Raw genomic sequence first — 13,618 nt, forward strand, 5'->3', positions numbered from 1 at the left:
TAAGTTGGTGTATTTTCATATTCTATTAAGGGAAATAAATAATAGCTTATTTCTACAGGCGACTTTTACGGAAACTTATATCGGTTCAGGCTCATCCCAGACCTTTGGGGCCAGGCTCTTTTTGATCTCTGCCAGGATGCCTTTGAATCCCTAATTTTTCTCAATGGGGTGGTGTACTAGCTGCTGCTGTATGTTGTCCACATTGAAGCCGGTCTAGTTGTTGGACAGCTCTCACTTGAAGAAGACGCACTTGAAGTAGCACTGAGTCTTGGTTTCGTTTGGATACTCCAACTTCTTAAACTTCTCCACGAGATCGGCGGGCAAGTTCAGCTCCTTGACGCACTCCTCGCGGTAGATGAGCACATCGTGACAATTCCGCCGCTTCTAGGTAGCATGGGCCTGTGATTCATGGAGAAGAAAGAAAGGTACATTTAATTAATTAACCAGGATCTCACACTCACTAGGCCTATGCTTATTAGCACACAGATGGCAAGAATGGTATTCCGATTTTTTTGGGATTCCCGGCTTTGAATGGCTGTTCCAAGCATAGAGCCAAGATATATATACCAGCGGATGGGGCACTTGGTCACGGGAAGTCTTAGAGATGATGTTTTGTGTTGTGCCCAAGTGGACAACAATGGATGTGTTGATGCCTTCTGATAAACGAAGATCCAGGTCCAGTCCGGTCTGGAACGCCGATAAGAGAATCTTTTGGATCATTCCTTAAAAACGTGACAGAAATTAAGGGACTACTTATATTTCGGAATAAAAGCGAATTATTTGAATCTTTTTAAAATTCTACCAAGAATATTATTTTATTCTTCCTAACCCAAGCAACACTTTCAAAGAGAATGAAATATATATTCACGGTTACTTTCACGAAAATCAAGGAGTTTATTAACTAAATTAATGCTTATATGAGTTCAAGTCCATCCTTAGGCCTTGGGGGCCAGGCTCTTCTTAATCTGGTCCAGGTTCTCACGCAGCAGGCAGGTGGCACCACGATAGGCCCACTCGCAGGCATTGGAACCCTGCTCGTTCTTGTCCACACAGGCGGCCAGAGTGCCGTGGAAGGCCTCGTTGTGGTCGGCGCCATGTCCCACTAGCTGCTGGTGGATGTTCTCCACATTGAAGCCGGTGGTCTTGTCGAAGAGCTCCCACTTGGTGAAGACGCACTTGATGTAGCACTGGGTGGTGGAATCATTGGGGTACTCCCACTTCTGGTACTTCTCCACGAGATCGGCTGGGACAGCCAGCTCCTTGACGCACTGCTCGCGGTAGGCCAGCATGTCGTTGCGATTCCTCAGGCGGTAGTCAGCCGAGGCCTGCGATCGAAGGGAAAGGTATTAATTAGATTTCAATTAATTAACAGAAAAGCATAGGTTACAGATGAATATATTTTTTAGGTCGGTTCAGGGATCACTCACCAGGCCAAGGCTAATCAGCACACAGATGGCAACGAAGACCTTCATGTTTCTGGGATTTCTTTCACTTGCTGGTCCAACGATCGAGCGAAGACTGTGTCTGTCGAAGCCCAGACAGCTGCTATTTATACCCCCTCGGGCGGGGTCGGATTCCCGAGCTCCGATGGTGGACTTGGTACCTGCGTGGTCTCCAAGGGAAGTGCCCGAAATATATGCCGATAGATTGTGCTCTCTCCTCCATTGTCAATGCTCTTGAGATGTGCCCAAGTGGACAACAATGGACGTGTTGATGCCATCTGATAACCTAAGCAGCAGGCTTCGGCTCTGTCCGCAGATAAGACTATTCCTCCCCTTTAATCTCTGGCAAATTGTCGTTTATTCAACTGCTTTCTTTATTTTTTTTCTAATTAATACCAGTGCTTAAAATGTTTAGCCAACTCGGAACATGTGGGGATCGTTTAATTGATTTCCAATGAGCTTTCCACATATTTATTTAGGTGCAAGTGAACAAACCCTATTTATTTTTATCAGGAATAAGCATTCGATACTCCGAATGTTCTTAGCAAATCCATAAATTTTCCATTGCCCTTGCAGGTAGCTATACGGTTTCCTTTGTTTTCTTGTGTGACTGGATTTATTTATTATTTATGTGTGTATCCCAAGAACCAGATGAGGAAGGGGTGTGTGATTCGATTACAGGTTGGCACAGGTAAAACGTGGGAAAGCAGCTGTCTCTGCATCTGACTGGATCTAGGAGCCATTTGGAAGACGACAACAGGCAAAGCGATCCAGGAAGGCATTCACTCCGCCCAGAACTGAGATGCCCATGATCAGGCCAGCTATTCCTCCATAGGAAACTGCGCCATAAAGGTAAAACGAAACGATTAAAGTCAGAGATTCAGGGGGAAAGGCTCGACTCTTACCCATCAGATCGATGAGGGTGAAGCGCAGCATGGAGCGGTAGGAGAAGAGGGTCTCCTCCTGAAAGTACACATCTATCTCGATCTCCGAGGCATGGCTGGTGAAGGTGCTCATTTTCTCCGTGTACGTGGAGGTGTGGTACTGGGTGTGATCGCACTCGGGAAAGCAGCCGCAGTCAACGGTGGTGAACTTGTTATCCCGGGACTCCTCGATGATGTTGCTCATGGAGAAAAGGGTTACTAAGAGGAGAATAATACTTTACTACAAAAGTATATTAATATTTCTTTAGCGGCCCTACATTTGTGCTTATTAAAGCAGTATAGATCCGAAACACCGCAAATCCTCCTGCCTGTTGGATCTGTGGCTTCGACAATCTCCTCGCTCGACCTGGCATGCATTGGAAGATTAATTGTGCAGTTGCATTTGTTCAGAATGTAGTGGTAATGACACTTGTAAATGCACTCCGAACGAGATGCCCTTTCCGAGATTTCACTCTAAAGGGGAATTTAATTAATTTATCAATTTAACTAAAATTATGTACAGTATTTTTACCTTAAAGTAACAACGTCGCATGGAAATGGGACGGGCTCGAACATCGTCCTCGGCAGAAAAACTTAGAGGCTCCACTGGCACCACAATGCGATCTTCAGAGGAGTAGTCAATGCTCATGCCCAGATACTGATCGGGTTCATGGACAATGACCTGGACCGAGTAAGAGATAAATTAAATATAATAAAAAGAAATGAATTTAGCACTTCGACAAGCCAAAGTTGATACACCTTTTCAGTTTGCAATTGAATTATATGATCATATCATAACTAAGCCAAATAAGCACCAATTTTAATTCGAAAAGCTGATCTAGCATATATATGATATATAGGGTCGGAAATGACAGCTTCACTAAGTTTCAAGCTTCTGACTAAAATAAAAAAAAAACACTTTGCAAGGGTATAAAAATAATAAAGAAATATAAACAAACATAAATATGTATTAATTTTTAGTAATAGCTCACCCCCAACGTATTGACAGTGTACAGACTTTGCTTCCGCCGTATCTTCACATTAAGTCCACTCTGGGATCCCGAAGCAGCCACCGACCACGGCCAGGTGGGATCCCTATCCGAGGCCAGCTCGGTGTTGAATACAAAGGCAAAACCATTGAAGGTCTTTCCCGGCCGAAAGATGTCACAGCAATTCACCGCCTTCCTTCGCCATTGGCACTCGGTGAAGAAAAATTGGCAATTGAGCTGCCAGGAGGCGGAGATGCTCCACGAAGTCAAGCTAAAGTCTTCGAGATCGGGAAACTCGGTGAAGTTCTCCTCCCTAAAGCGAGCTGCTACCGGAGTCTGCCAAATCACGGATTGCACCAGATTGAAGGCCTTCTCGTAACGCACCGACTTCTCCGATCGATTTAGGCTGGTAAAGTTCATCGGGATAATGGTCACGGCTGGGAACTTGATCTCCGACACATGCATATCCGTGCGCTCGATGGTGGTCTGTACCCAGTAGTAGAAATACCTTTCCGAGGAGAGCACGCTCACATAGACAGTGGCAATGGCGGCGATTATTTTAAGGGGAATTCTGGCGTACCTTAAAAAAATAATTATAAATTATTACTATATTACAATTTATAATATAATGTTAAATTGATTTTTTTTCACTGTGTTGCTGAACAAGATGTATGAGCGTTACTTGTGTTATTATTACCAAGTTCCTTCTTCGACTCTTGCCATATTATTACTTATATTCCTAGCACGCATTTATTAGAAAGCTTTCATATTGCTTAACCCCAACTCACCTTCGGGCCGAAACGAATGAACTCTCTGGCTTAGTCTTCCCCTTCTTGATGTCCTCGGGGTCATCATCATTATCATCGGGCTTCCACGCAACTGGACTCATTTCGCGACGGCTCCCAAACTGACACTGTGGGAAAGTTATGGCTAATTGGCAGTTTGACTGCGGCTAATCAATGAGCTAGACAACCACTTCTGTTGGCGCTTATCAATTGGCCGCCGGAAACATAACTACTCAATTACAGAGCTTGTGAGCCGTAATGGATGGCAGAAGCGAAGTCTGTGGCCATAAAAGGGTTCCCCGGATTCCCGGTTAAAGCTCAGTGTGATTGAGTGACGAATCGACGGGATTCCGCGGAATGGCCAAGGGTAATATCGCTCGTAAATCGGTCGAGGCGGCAGCAGCTGAGAAGTCCTTTTTGGACCTGCTGAGGGAGTACTTTCGGAGCTACTGCGAAAAGTCAACGATTCACTGCGTCCGCTATTTGTACGATCCCCAGTTGCATAATGTGGAGAGGTGAGTCATAGGTAACATAATTTTCATAAATAATTTCACCTCTCCGCCAGACTGATCTGGTGTGTGCTTCTCATCATCAGCGTGGGCCTGTCCTGCTTCTTTTATCTGCTGCTCTCGGAGCGTTTTGTGTCCCAGAAGCTGCAGACCGTGGTTCACGATCCGCAGTATCCCGTCTTCCTGGTCCAGTTTCCCGCCGTGGGAATCTGCGCGGACAATCGCATCAACTGGAGCAAGTTGGAGGCGGCCAAAGAGGAGTTCCTGCCGGTGAACTCCAGCGTGGAGCTGGTCGAGAGCTTCACCGTCCTGGTTTCCCGCCTGGAGACCCTTCGCTTTGGCAGCTACTTGGCCAGTTTGGCCCAGCTGGATGACGATAATCTAGAGGCAGTGAATTTTGTGAACCTCACCGAGTTGGCAATGTTTTTAACTCTGCGATGTGAAGAAATTTTGGTGCCAAAGTCCTGCCTGTGGCGTGGCTCTGCCTTCGACTGTTGCGAGTTCTTTGTGCCGGAAAAGACGGAGTTTGGAGTATGCCTTATCTTCAACTCTGAACTTTCCCCGCGTTCCAAGGCGATCAGGGAAAAGGAGGGCGTCAAGTTCTATCCCAGACACAATGCCAAGGCGGGTCAGAGCACGGGACTGAACTTTGATCTGGTCATCAACGAGAGCTTCAAGAGACCGGATTCCCAGGCAAATGATAATGTTTATGTAAGAGGTTTTTTTATAAATTGTATAATTTTCTTAAATATGCATATATTTCCCTGAAGATAATGATTAAGAAACCAGATCAGTTGAACAATGTCGTGTATTCAATGACCCAAAATACGGAGACTTATGTCACCGTTCGTCCGGATCTCACCTGGACGGATGATTCTACCCGTAATATACCGCCGGAGCGGAGGAACTGCCTCTTTGCGGACGAGCAAATTGAGCTGGACACCGATGACGCGGCCAAGAAGTATGGAAAACACTTTCAGCTCACTAATTGTTTGAATAGATGCCACGAATCCTACTTGGTTCAGCTCTGTAACTGCTCACTGCCCATTTTCTTTTTGTATAACAAGAGGGGTGAGTTTTAAGTAAATTAATTCATTTAGAGATAAATAATGTATTGAGAAGAAAACGAAAGAGCACAACTCACAGTAGAAAGGGTGTGAGTTAGGTGGAACAGAGGCTTTCGCCATCTGTTGTCTTTTATGCGCACTAAATGTTTCCCTAATTTTTATAGCATGCTATTAGGCTGAATGCAATAGGATTCGCTTTAAGGAAAATAAACCCTTGCTTAAATCTTTTATTTTTTCTTAAAAAGAAATAGCGCAAAGTAAAATATTTGCTTATGTACATATTATACAAACAATAGTTTTGTTATACATTTTCCGGTTAATTTTTATACACTTGCAGAGCATTATAATAATATAATATAATATACATATATAATAATATAATTTCAGTCAGAAGCATACAATGCAGTTAAGGAATCATTTCCGACATATAAATCATATATATTCTGAATCTTTATAAATTTTTAACTGAGCTATGATAACTTTGATAGAATTTTCGGTTTCCCAAACATAGCATCTTTTCAGGTCTGATTTAAACCACCATATAAATAATAATAATAAGAATAATAATAATAATATATATATAAGCATTTCTTAAGCTATAGAAAGAAATATCTAAAAAAAAAAACGAAATTTATTTATTTCCCTTCTCAGTTAAAGAATGCGATGCAACGAGTCTCAGATGCTTGGCGCGTCACAATGGTAAGACAGATTTGTAAGGATTTACTCCAAATATAATGCTCCCAATTCATTGCAGACATTTTCAGCTATGACAAACGGCGGGATGAGGATGCCCTCTTTAGTGCCACAAAGCCAGGAATGACCTGTTCCTGTCTGGTGAACTGCTACCTTTTGGATTATTACACGGCCACCACCACGTTGCCTTTGTCGGCCAACAAACTGTAGAAACTGTGAACTTATTGTCGCTGCGCTATTTAAATAATAATATCTTCCTTTGCAGCCCCAAGGATCCTAAGCAGAAGCTCTTCAAGGTTGATGTGCATTACCAGGTGGAAACTACGCCTCTGTATAGGACAAGTCTGGAATTTACCATTATTGACTTAATAGGTTGTATATCTGTATACGCTCCAAGGTTATACGTATTGTATTTTATTAATTTGAATATTTTATTTAAAGCCAATCTGGGCGGAATCTTTGGCCTTTGCCTGGGTGCCTCCATGGTCAGTGCTTTCGAGTTGGTTTATTATCTAACAGTGGGCCTGGCCATGCATCTGTATGACAACAAATATTACCGAGTCCTGAGAAAACAAATCAGGCTCAAGTGGCGGAAATTTAAGAGCTACTTGAAGAACGAAGTCCATCATCTGGCTGAGCATCCTGTGGCTCCAAAAGGACAAATCAGACATCCGTTTAACCAAAGCAAAAATGCTTGGTAGTTTGTATTGTATTTAAATATTTATTTCTTTGTTTATGTAAGCATTATTCACATAGATATTGTAGTTAATAAAACAATTAATAAATGTTCTTGGTGGGTGTTATTTTTCTGTGTCCAAAGGGTATGGTTATGATGGCTTTATTTTTAAGTTTTTCCCTTTTTATTTCACCTCGCAAGTACAAATAAAGGCCAATGGAAAAGTAGTAGGCCAATTCGAAAGCGCTCAAGAGAGAGGCGCCAAGAAAAAGTCCAATAACGCCGCCAAAACTAGCTAAAATGAAATATGCAATGCATAATTCATATTGAATTGAGTCAAATTATGAATTGAACCCACCCAAAAGCTCCACAAAGGTAAATCTCATGGTGGTTTGATATTGGATAAACCAACCGGACTGAAAGAATATATCTATACGCATAGTGCCTGCCTCGGTGTCCGTTTCATTGTTACTAAAAATAACTTACAAGTTTATTTATATTATATAAATTTTAAGGTAAAACTTACTCCAGTGTTGTTGTGGTAAAAACTCGATCAAATATTAACTGGGTGCAGCTGGTAAAACAATCGCAGATCATACCTTCCTTGTACAAATTGTCCACAAAATCCTTTTCTTCGGGATGCCGTTCGATGCTGAAGGTTACTATGGGGATAAAATTTAGCGAATTAAATAAATTATTAAATAAAATTTAATACTGCTTACATCTGTGATTGTAGAGACACTTGTATTCCGAGGCTTTGCAGATTGTAAAATTATCTAAAAAGAAAGTAAATAAGAAAATGATTTAACCATATTTAATAAATTTAAATAATTTACAAACTCAAGTCCTAAAGTATGATCCAATATTATAAAAAGAAGGAAAATCAATTGACAGCATATTTTGAAATTCAATTGAATGAAGACTGGCTTTAACACTATTTTCCTCACCCTTGTCCGTTACGGGAAAGAAAATGTGTGGCGAACACTTGCACAGATTGACAACGTGCTCCTGATGACACTTGGTGCGACAGTTTCCCACCCAATAGGTAAATCCCGGCAGATTCTTGTAGTACGGATCATTGATTTCGTCCGGGAAGATGCAGCGACGGGCCACAGGACTCACAGCCCGAGTGCGCTCATCGGTGACCGTGAGCCGCGGCACCATGCTGATCCTGGTGTGTGCCTCATGGGGCACATGGCGGATGACGTCGCTCCACTGTTGCGGCTGCTTGATCATCACATTAACGCCACGTTTGCCAGGACGAATGAGGGATCTGTTGATGCGCAGGAAAACATCGAGGCCGGATCCTTCGCCATACTGGGGAGTGCGAAGTGGGTAGAACTTGTCCTCTTTCTGCAGGAAAATGATAACAAAATATATTTAGGAAATTAAATTCAAATATATTATGGAATATCTATACCACCCACCGCTCTCTGTCGCGATGCCTGACTAATCGCCGTATTAAAAACATAGCACAAGCCCGACTCCGTGAACTGAAGCTCAAAGGCCTCACAGCAATTCATCGGATTCCCTCGCCAGCGACAGGAATGCATAAAATCCTGACACCTGAACTGAATATACTCGTACACCTTCGCTCAGATCCAACCCATCCAACAAATGAAGATTATCAGTCAGAGTTTCGTTCCTAAAGAAACTCGATAGCTCTCCGAGGCGTGCCAAGTGGGGATCTGCAGCAATAGTGAAGAACTTAAGGAAGACGTCCTTCTGAACCTCCGAGGCATTGGCTCCCAGGAAGTGTTCCGCAGCTCCGTTCTCCAATACCAGCCAGTTCATCCGATTTCGCGGACACAAGGCAATCGAGGGAAATGACACTCGGAAAATGGGTAGCATGGTGTTCTTAATCGTGGTCTGAATGCGAACTGATTGGTAGAGATCGCTTAGATCGACATAGACCACAACAGCGCCTATGGAGGTGGTCACCAGTATCACCAGCCAGATTATTCTGAATAAATAAATATATATATATTTGGGGATTACAAACTTTCGATATCTTCTTCATCTCACCTCTCAAAGTTCCTCATCTTTGGCTCCGTCAGATATCGTATCCCATGCACGGAGGAGGTGGCGGCATAGTCCTTGAGATAGGGCAGCATTATCCTCCATAGTTTTTTTGGACCGCGTCTATCATCTTGCTTTGGCGTTTGGATGAGTCCTGCTTTTCCACCATAATCTCTATTTATGGGCCGACGAGGCCGAGGTAGTTCCAACGGATAGAACATGGCCAAGTTGGGACTGAAGATATATCCTTGCTCTGCCTTCAACGCGTGCCACCGGATTGAGAATTCAAATTTAAGTTAAGCCTCCGCAGCATTGGACTCAATCAAAAAGCAATTATTCGAATTGGTCAAGAGGGTGGCCGGGATCCGAGGAGTCCCGCCGAGCAAAGCTTAAATCACGCACACAATTAACACTTGAAATGCGACGAGTGGGGTGTTGGTGGCAAGGACTAAAAGTGGACAAGGACGCGCAAGTTGTTTACTCAACTCGATTCGTTGGCTGGTCGATTGGGGGTTCCTGGGGTTCCTGCGGATCCTGGGGTCGTCTGGGAAGTCACTGTTCATTGGCAGCGTAATCCTCCGCAGCTCGTCTGTTTGTTCGTTCATTAAAAGGACCTCTTACAGTTGGCGAAATATAAATTAAAAAAGGTCGATGAAAAATCATAAAATAGCTGAGCAACTAAGAAGTTAAGTAATGTAATAAAGATTTTAAAACGGAAAATAAAAAACTTCGGAAAACCAACGTTTGAAATTTGATATTTGAACAGGAAAGTCGTACTTGAAACTTAGCCAAAAATGCATTGTAATACCCTGCAAGGGTTCAATAAATCTGAACTCAAGACATAAGTAAAGAAACATTTTTTTAAGAAACCAAGGAAACTCTTTTCTTTAATCTTATAAAACATTTGTTTTTAATACATTTTCCAGTAGTTCTGTCTTTTCTTCAAGTGTTGAAGGCATTCTACGAGTCTGTGTAACTTTTTATTGAGTTCTGTTGGTCAGAAGGAGAAGTCCAAGTTGGCTGAAGATGTCGGACATTTTTGTCGAGCTTCCTCCAGTTTGTCCTCAAGTTGGTCTGTCGCTTCGAATTGTTTTGTGTAAACAAGTGAAAATATTTTTCGATTTATCATTGCGTGTACATACCCAGTGTCCTTGTCGTCGAATCCTTGTCGTGATTTATTTCGACCAGCCGAAACTATGCCACAAGTTTGTGATTTGATTTTCCTCCCCAGACTTTTCCCAGACTTTTTTTCGTCAGAGTCTGCCTGCTGATTATCCTTGGCACGCATGTTGCGTAATCCCTGGAATCCTGGCATATTATGGACAACCCGAATGGCCGCCAATTAGCGTTGTGTCAATCAAACATCTCGTCTCTGTTGGGACACACATCGTACATTGATTTGGGGCAGCGTTTCCTCTCAATTTTTCCTCCAAAAATCAACTACGTTGCCGCAAATGGAAATTTCAAAATTTTCAAAATTGATTGATGGCTATTAATTCAGGTATCAAGGTATCAGGTATGTATCGTTGCCACAAAATGACAGTGGAATATGTCCCTTGCAAGAGATTCAAGTGAAGTGATACAAGGACATTTGGGTTGATTAGGTTTTCTTGATTTAATTAAAAGGGATGTCTACCGTATTTCAATTCAAAATTGAACTGTACACTCAGTTTAAGAGCTGGTTTTTTAGAATACTGATATTTAAATTAACATATTACACTTTTCTTAGTATGAAATGTAAGCTAATGGCTCTACACCTAATTTATTACACTTAAAGTTGCTTCCACTTATTTGCATTATAAATCAATCAACCTTTTTTTTTGGAAACCAAACCCTTTTCTTCTCTACTTCTTTCGCTTTCCCTAAGGCTTAAAACTGTCGAAATCCGAAAAGGTATCCATGACTTTGAACTCTCAAAAGGATGAAATAAAAGTGCATTGATTCACCAGCCAGGATTAAATCGCCGCGGGGTCGTAAAATAAATCCTTCACTCATCATTATGCGAAAGCTTTCGTTGCCCCTGATGGGTAGTTATAAATAGGAGTTACCCCGAAAACACACACACCAGCACGAACATGACACTAAATCGACTCAGACCAGACGTTAATGACTTCCGCATTTTCCTAGCAAACTTTCGGCTCGACTTTCACTTTAACTTGGGATCCTGGCACGTGTGCAACAATTCTGTCTCATCATCATTCGCGTTGAACAGTGTTGGCTGTATAATCTTAGCTTTTAAAAATGAAATAAGAGTTGTCCCTTAAGTATATAATGAGATAAGGAATAACTCCTTAATTTAATTTAAGTATAACTAATATACTATTTGGCCGACAAATCATAGCACTTAAAGTTTCATAAATATGTGGGGGATGCTTCTGAAACTAAAGGTTTATAAATAAATAAAGGAAGCTCCCTTAATTAAGTATTATGTTGTAACTTATAGCACTATTTAATGTGAAATACTTGTAAAATTGTGATTGAAAGTACACACATTTTCTCTGTGCTCTTCTTTGCTGCTTTCAATGTTTGTTTGTTGGCATCACTGCGCGGCTCGCTGGGTTCAAGTTCATGCGGCCTATTAAGCGCAGACACCCTGGACGGAAAAGTTGAGGCAATTCCAAATCCAAGAAGGAGCAGGACCCACAGAAGGAGCACCAGCAGCACGAGTTGCCTTGGCCACCCCGTTCAAAATTCAATCTCACTTTTATGAGGCAACAGAAACGTGACAAGGCACCGACGACTGTCACCGACGCCTTCGTCCTGGAGTGACAGGATCAAGGAGCAGAGGGCAGGTCGCAGGCAGGACGCCGGTGAATGTTACCAACTGCCAGTTAGACTGTCAAGTGTCTGGCAGAATGCCATTTAAATATGCAAATTCGGCTCAAAACGAACTTTAACTCGTTCGCCGCGCTCCACCACGCTAATTTGCATGTTTCGCGGCGCGGCTTTTGTCTTGGTTTCAATTTTCGGGAACTCAACTCTTCCCTGGGGCCGTAATTGCGTTTATCTTTTGATGGCTAAATCCTGGCGAGGTTCCGGGTTCCATGGAGAAAGTTGCAAAGCTGCCATAAACCAGCCGAGTAATGCGTGTTAATTATTTAATAATATTAAGGGATTACAAGCCATGAACCCGCTCCGCCATTTCCCTCGCCGATTTCCCCTGATTGATGGGGGCAATATTTACATTTTATTTAGACCATCGATGTGGCTGCCAAACGGCCAAGGCTGTTGACTTGTTTGAGCGCCCCGGGAAAAGGTGTCCCGTTTTGTTTATACCCATCCATCCGGCAGGGGGCTGGCGGCCAGGATAGTGGATCAAGGGGACATGGCAAGGACTCGCTCTTGTCGCTCACAAGTAATTTGAATAATTTTCTGAAGAAGTGCAAAATTTGCATATGAAATCTGCAATCTCGCATGGAGGCAGGACGCTGGCAGGACTTTTTCCACACATTTGCAGCGCCAGCTGCATTGACTCTGAGATGCATTCAGGCAGCAGGAAGTTCGTTCTGCTCCTGATTCTGGGTCCTTCGGTGTGCAGAGAAAGGAAAATCTTTGGGGAATTGAAAGAAAATTTGAACAAAAATATGTTCTATAAAATGAAGCATAAAGCCAGAGAGGACTTTACTTGGCTTTTACTATTAATGAAAGATTAAAAGTTAAGTGTATATATGTATATAGTTTAGGGTCCCCAAAATATTTATAATTATTATAGTTTTTAAGTCAGAAAATAAATTGAAGGATCTTCTGGAAAATTGTGTATTTGTAATCTATTGGAGAGGACATTTTCGCACCGTGTTTGTAGGATTTTCCTGGCGGGGCGGAGTACAGAAGTAGATGCTTTTAACTTGTCTATGCAAATGCAAATGTTTGTACGCAATCGAGGAATAAACAAATGCGCTCAACGCTCTGTGTGGAAATGTGAAAATGGAGGAAAATATGTGCGTGTGCCTGTGTGTGTGTGTGTGCCCTTGTCGGAAAAAAGTTTGCTTGTAGAAAGAAGGAGCACCGATGTGAGTTATGGGCGGAAGAAAATTAAGAAAACTTCTTATAATTGATGTCATGCATTTTTAATCTCATTCCGACCGGGGTCGGCTTTGCATTTGCATTTTCCAATTGCCATCTCGACACATATATATTCTAAAATAAAATATTTTCTGGCCAGGATAACACTCAAGCACAGGCTCTCTCTCAATTAAAGCACTTCTCCGGACCGATTTAGTTGTCAAATGTTAACATAATGGCTTTCCTCACAATTTTAATTACTTCTCGCAGACAGAATTCCTTAATTTGGTGCTCCTTGCCTCCGAATGTGAGGGAAATAATAATAAGAACACTCTTTACACATGCAAAATGCATTAAATGAGAGGGGCAAGCACGGGGCCGGGCATCAAGTGCCAGCCAGGACACCCCTAGAGTTCCCCTCGAAGTACTATATATAATTATAAATTCGTGTGTGCAAGGATGTGTAGGTGTAGGTGTAAGGGGTCCCTCGCACAATTTAAGCCAGAGTATTTA

At 42.4% G+C, this 13,618-nt stretch overlaps 5 protein-coding genes across 6 annotated transcripts; 1 reads left to right on the forward strand and 4 right to left on the reverse strand.

Annotated features, from left to right (window-relative positions):
• Window positions 1-140: 140 nt before the first annotated feature.
• On the reverse strand, window positions 141-622 carry Obp99a (Odorant-binding protein 99a). The gene is given in 2 exon segments (XM_086840085.1): window positions 141-399; window positions 462-622. Coding segments are annotated over 2 exon segments (336 nt in total). The 5' UTR covers window positions 549-622; the 3' UTR covers window positions 141-150.
• Window positions 623-870: 248 nt separating this feature from the next.
• Window positions 871-1,562, reverse strand: LOC110186323 (general odorant-binding protein 99a-like). The gene is made up of 2 exons (XM_020955462.2): window positions 1,428-1,562; window positions 871-1,325 (listed from the first exon to the last, which is right to left on the reverse strand). Exons 1-2 carry the CDS (start codon window positions 1,470-1,472, stop codon window positions 936-938), a joined length of 435 nt encoding a protein of 144 aa, XP_020811121.2. The 5' UTR covers window positions 1,473-1,562; the 3' UTR covers window positions 871-935.
• Window positions 1,563-2,056: 494 nt separating this feature from the next.
• Window positions 2,057-4,493, reverse strand: ppk30 (pickpocket 30). 2 transcript variants are annotated; one of them, XM_020955450.2, is made up of 6 exons: window positions 4,143-4,493; window positions 3,358-3,934; window positions 2,898-3,047; window positions 2,644-2,839; window positions 2,348-2,584; window positions 2,057-2,281 (listed from the first exon to the last, which is right to left on the reverse strand). In XM_020955450.2, the coding sequence occupies exons 1-6, from the start codon at window positions 4,241-4,243 to the stop codon at window positions 2,175-2,177; spliced, it is 1,368 nt and encodes a 455-aa protein (XP_020811109.2). In that variant the 5' UTR covers window positions 4,244-4,493; the 3' UTR covers window positions 2,057-2,174. The 2 variants fall into 2 exon arrangements, with proteins under 2 accessions (XP_020811109.2, XP_086696205.1); XM_086840079.1 differs by having other exon boundaries at window positions 2,057-2,584; window positions 4,143-4,376.
• A 3-nt stretch (window positions 4,494-4,496) lies between these two features.
• ppk20 (pickpocket 20) lies at window positions 4,497-7,109 on the forward strand. The gene is made up of 7 exons (XM_086840086.1): window positions 4,497-4,654; window positions 4,705-5,359; window positions 5,419-5,719; window positions 6,367-6,414; window positions 6,470-6,614; window positions 6,674-6,780; window positions 6,850-7,109. The coding sequence occupies exons 1-7, from the start codon at window positions 4,497-4,499 to the stop codon at window positions 7,107-7,109; spliced, it is 1,674 nt and encodes a 557-aa protein (XP_086696212.1).
• Window positions 6,667-9,467, reverse strand: ppk21 (pickpocket 21). The gene is given in 8 exon segments (XM_020955448.2): window positions 6,667-6,752; window positions 7,443-7,555; window positions 7,611-7,746; window positions 7,807-7,860; window positions 8,032-8,437; window positions 8,512-8,673; window positions 8,675-9,047; window positions 9,110-9,467. Coding segments are annotated over 8 exon segments (1,482 nt in total). The 5' UTR covers window positions 9,325-9,467; the 3' UTR covers window positions 6,667-6,729.
• Window positions 9,468-13,618: the final 4,151 nt, after the last annotated feature.

Source organism: Drosophila serrata, unplaced genomic scaffold (assembly GCF_035046125.1).
Source record: "Drosophila serrata isolate PLE 108 unplaced genomic scaffold, ASM3504612v1 contig_382, whole genome shotgun sequence".
Classification (NCBI taxonomy): Eukaryota; Metazoa; Arthropoda; class Insecta; order Diptera; family Drosophilidae; genus Drosophila; species Drosophila serrata.

Excerpts from the sequence above, each read along its gene's own strand:
- LOC110186323 (XM_020955462.2), bottom strand. The coding sequence starts at position 1,472 with ATGAAGGTCTTCGTTGCCATCTGTGTGCTGATTAGCCTTGGCCTG. Across the intron at positions 1,326-1,427 it reads TGCTGATTAGCCTTGGCCTG|GCCTCGGCTGACTACCGCCT; the intron begins GTGAGTGATCCC and ends CTTCGATCGCAG.
- ppk30 (XM_086840079.1), bottom strand. The coding sequence starts at position 4,243 with ATGAGTCCAGTTGCGTGGAAGCCCGATGATAATGATGATGACCCCGAG. Across the intron at positions 3,048-3,357 it reads ACACTGTCAATACGTTGGGG|GTCATTGTCCATGAACCCGA; the intron begins GTGAGCTATTAC and ends TACTCGGTCCAG. Across the intron at positions 2,585-2,643 it reads CTGCTTTAATAAGCACAAAT|TAACCCTTTTCTCCATGAGC; the intron begins GTAGGGCCGCTA and ends TTCTCCTCTTAG.
- ppk20 (XM_086840086.1), top strand. The coding sequence starts at position 4,497 with ATGGCCAAGGGTAATATCGCTCGTAAATCGGTCGAGGCGGCAGCAGCT. Across the intron at positions 6,415-6,469 it reads ATGCTTGGCGCGTCACAATG|ACATTTTCAGCTATGACAAA; the intron begins GTAAGACAGATT and ends AATTCATTGCAG. Across the intron at positions 6,781-6,849 it reads TACCATTATTGACTTAATAG|CCAATCTGGGCGGAATCTTT; the intron begins GTTGTATATCTG and ends TTTTATTTAAAG.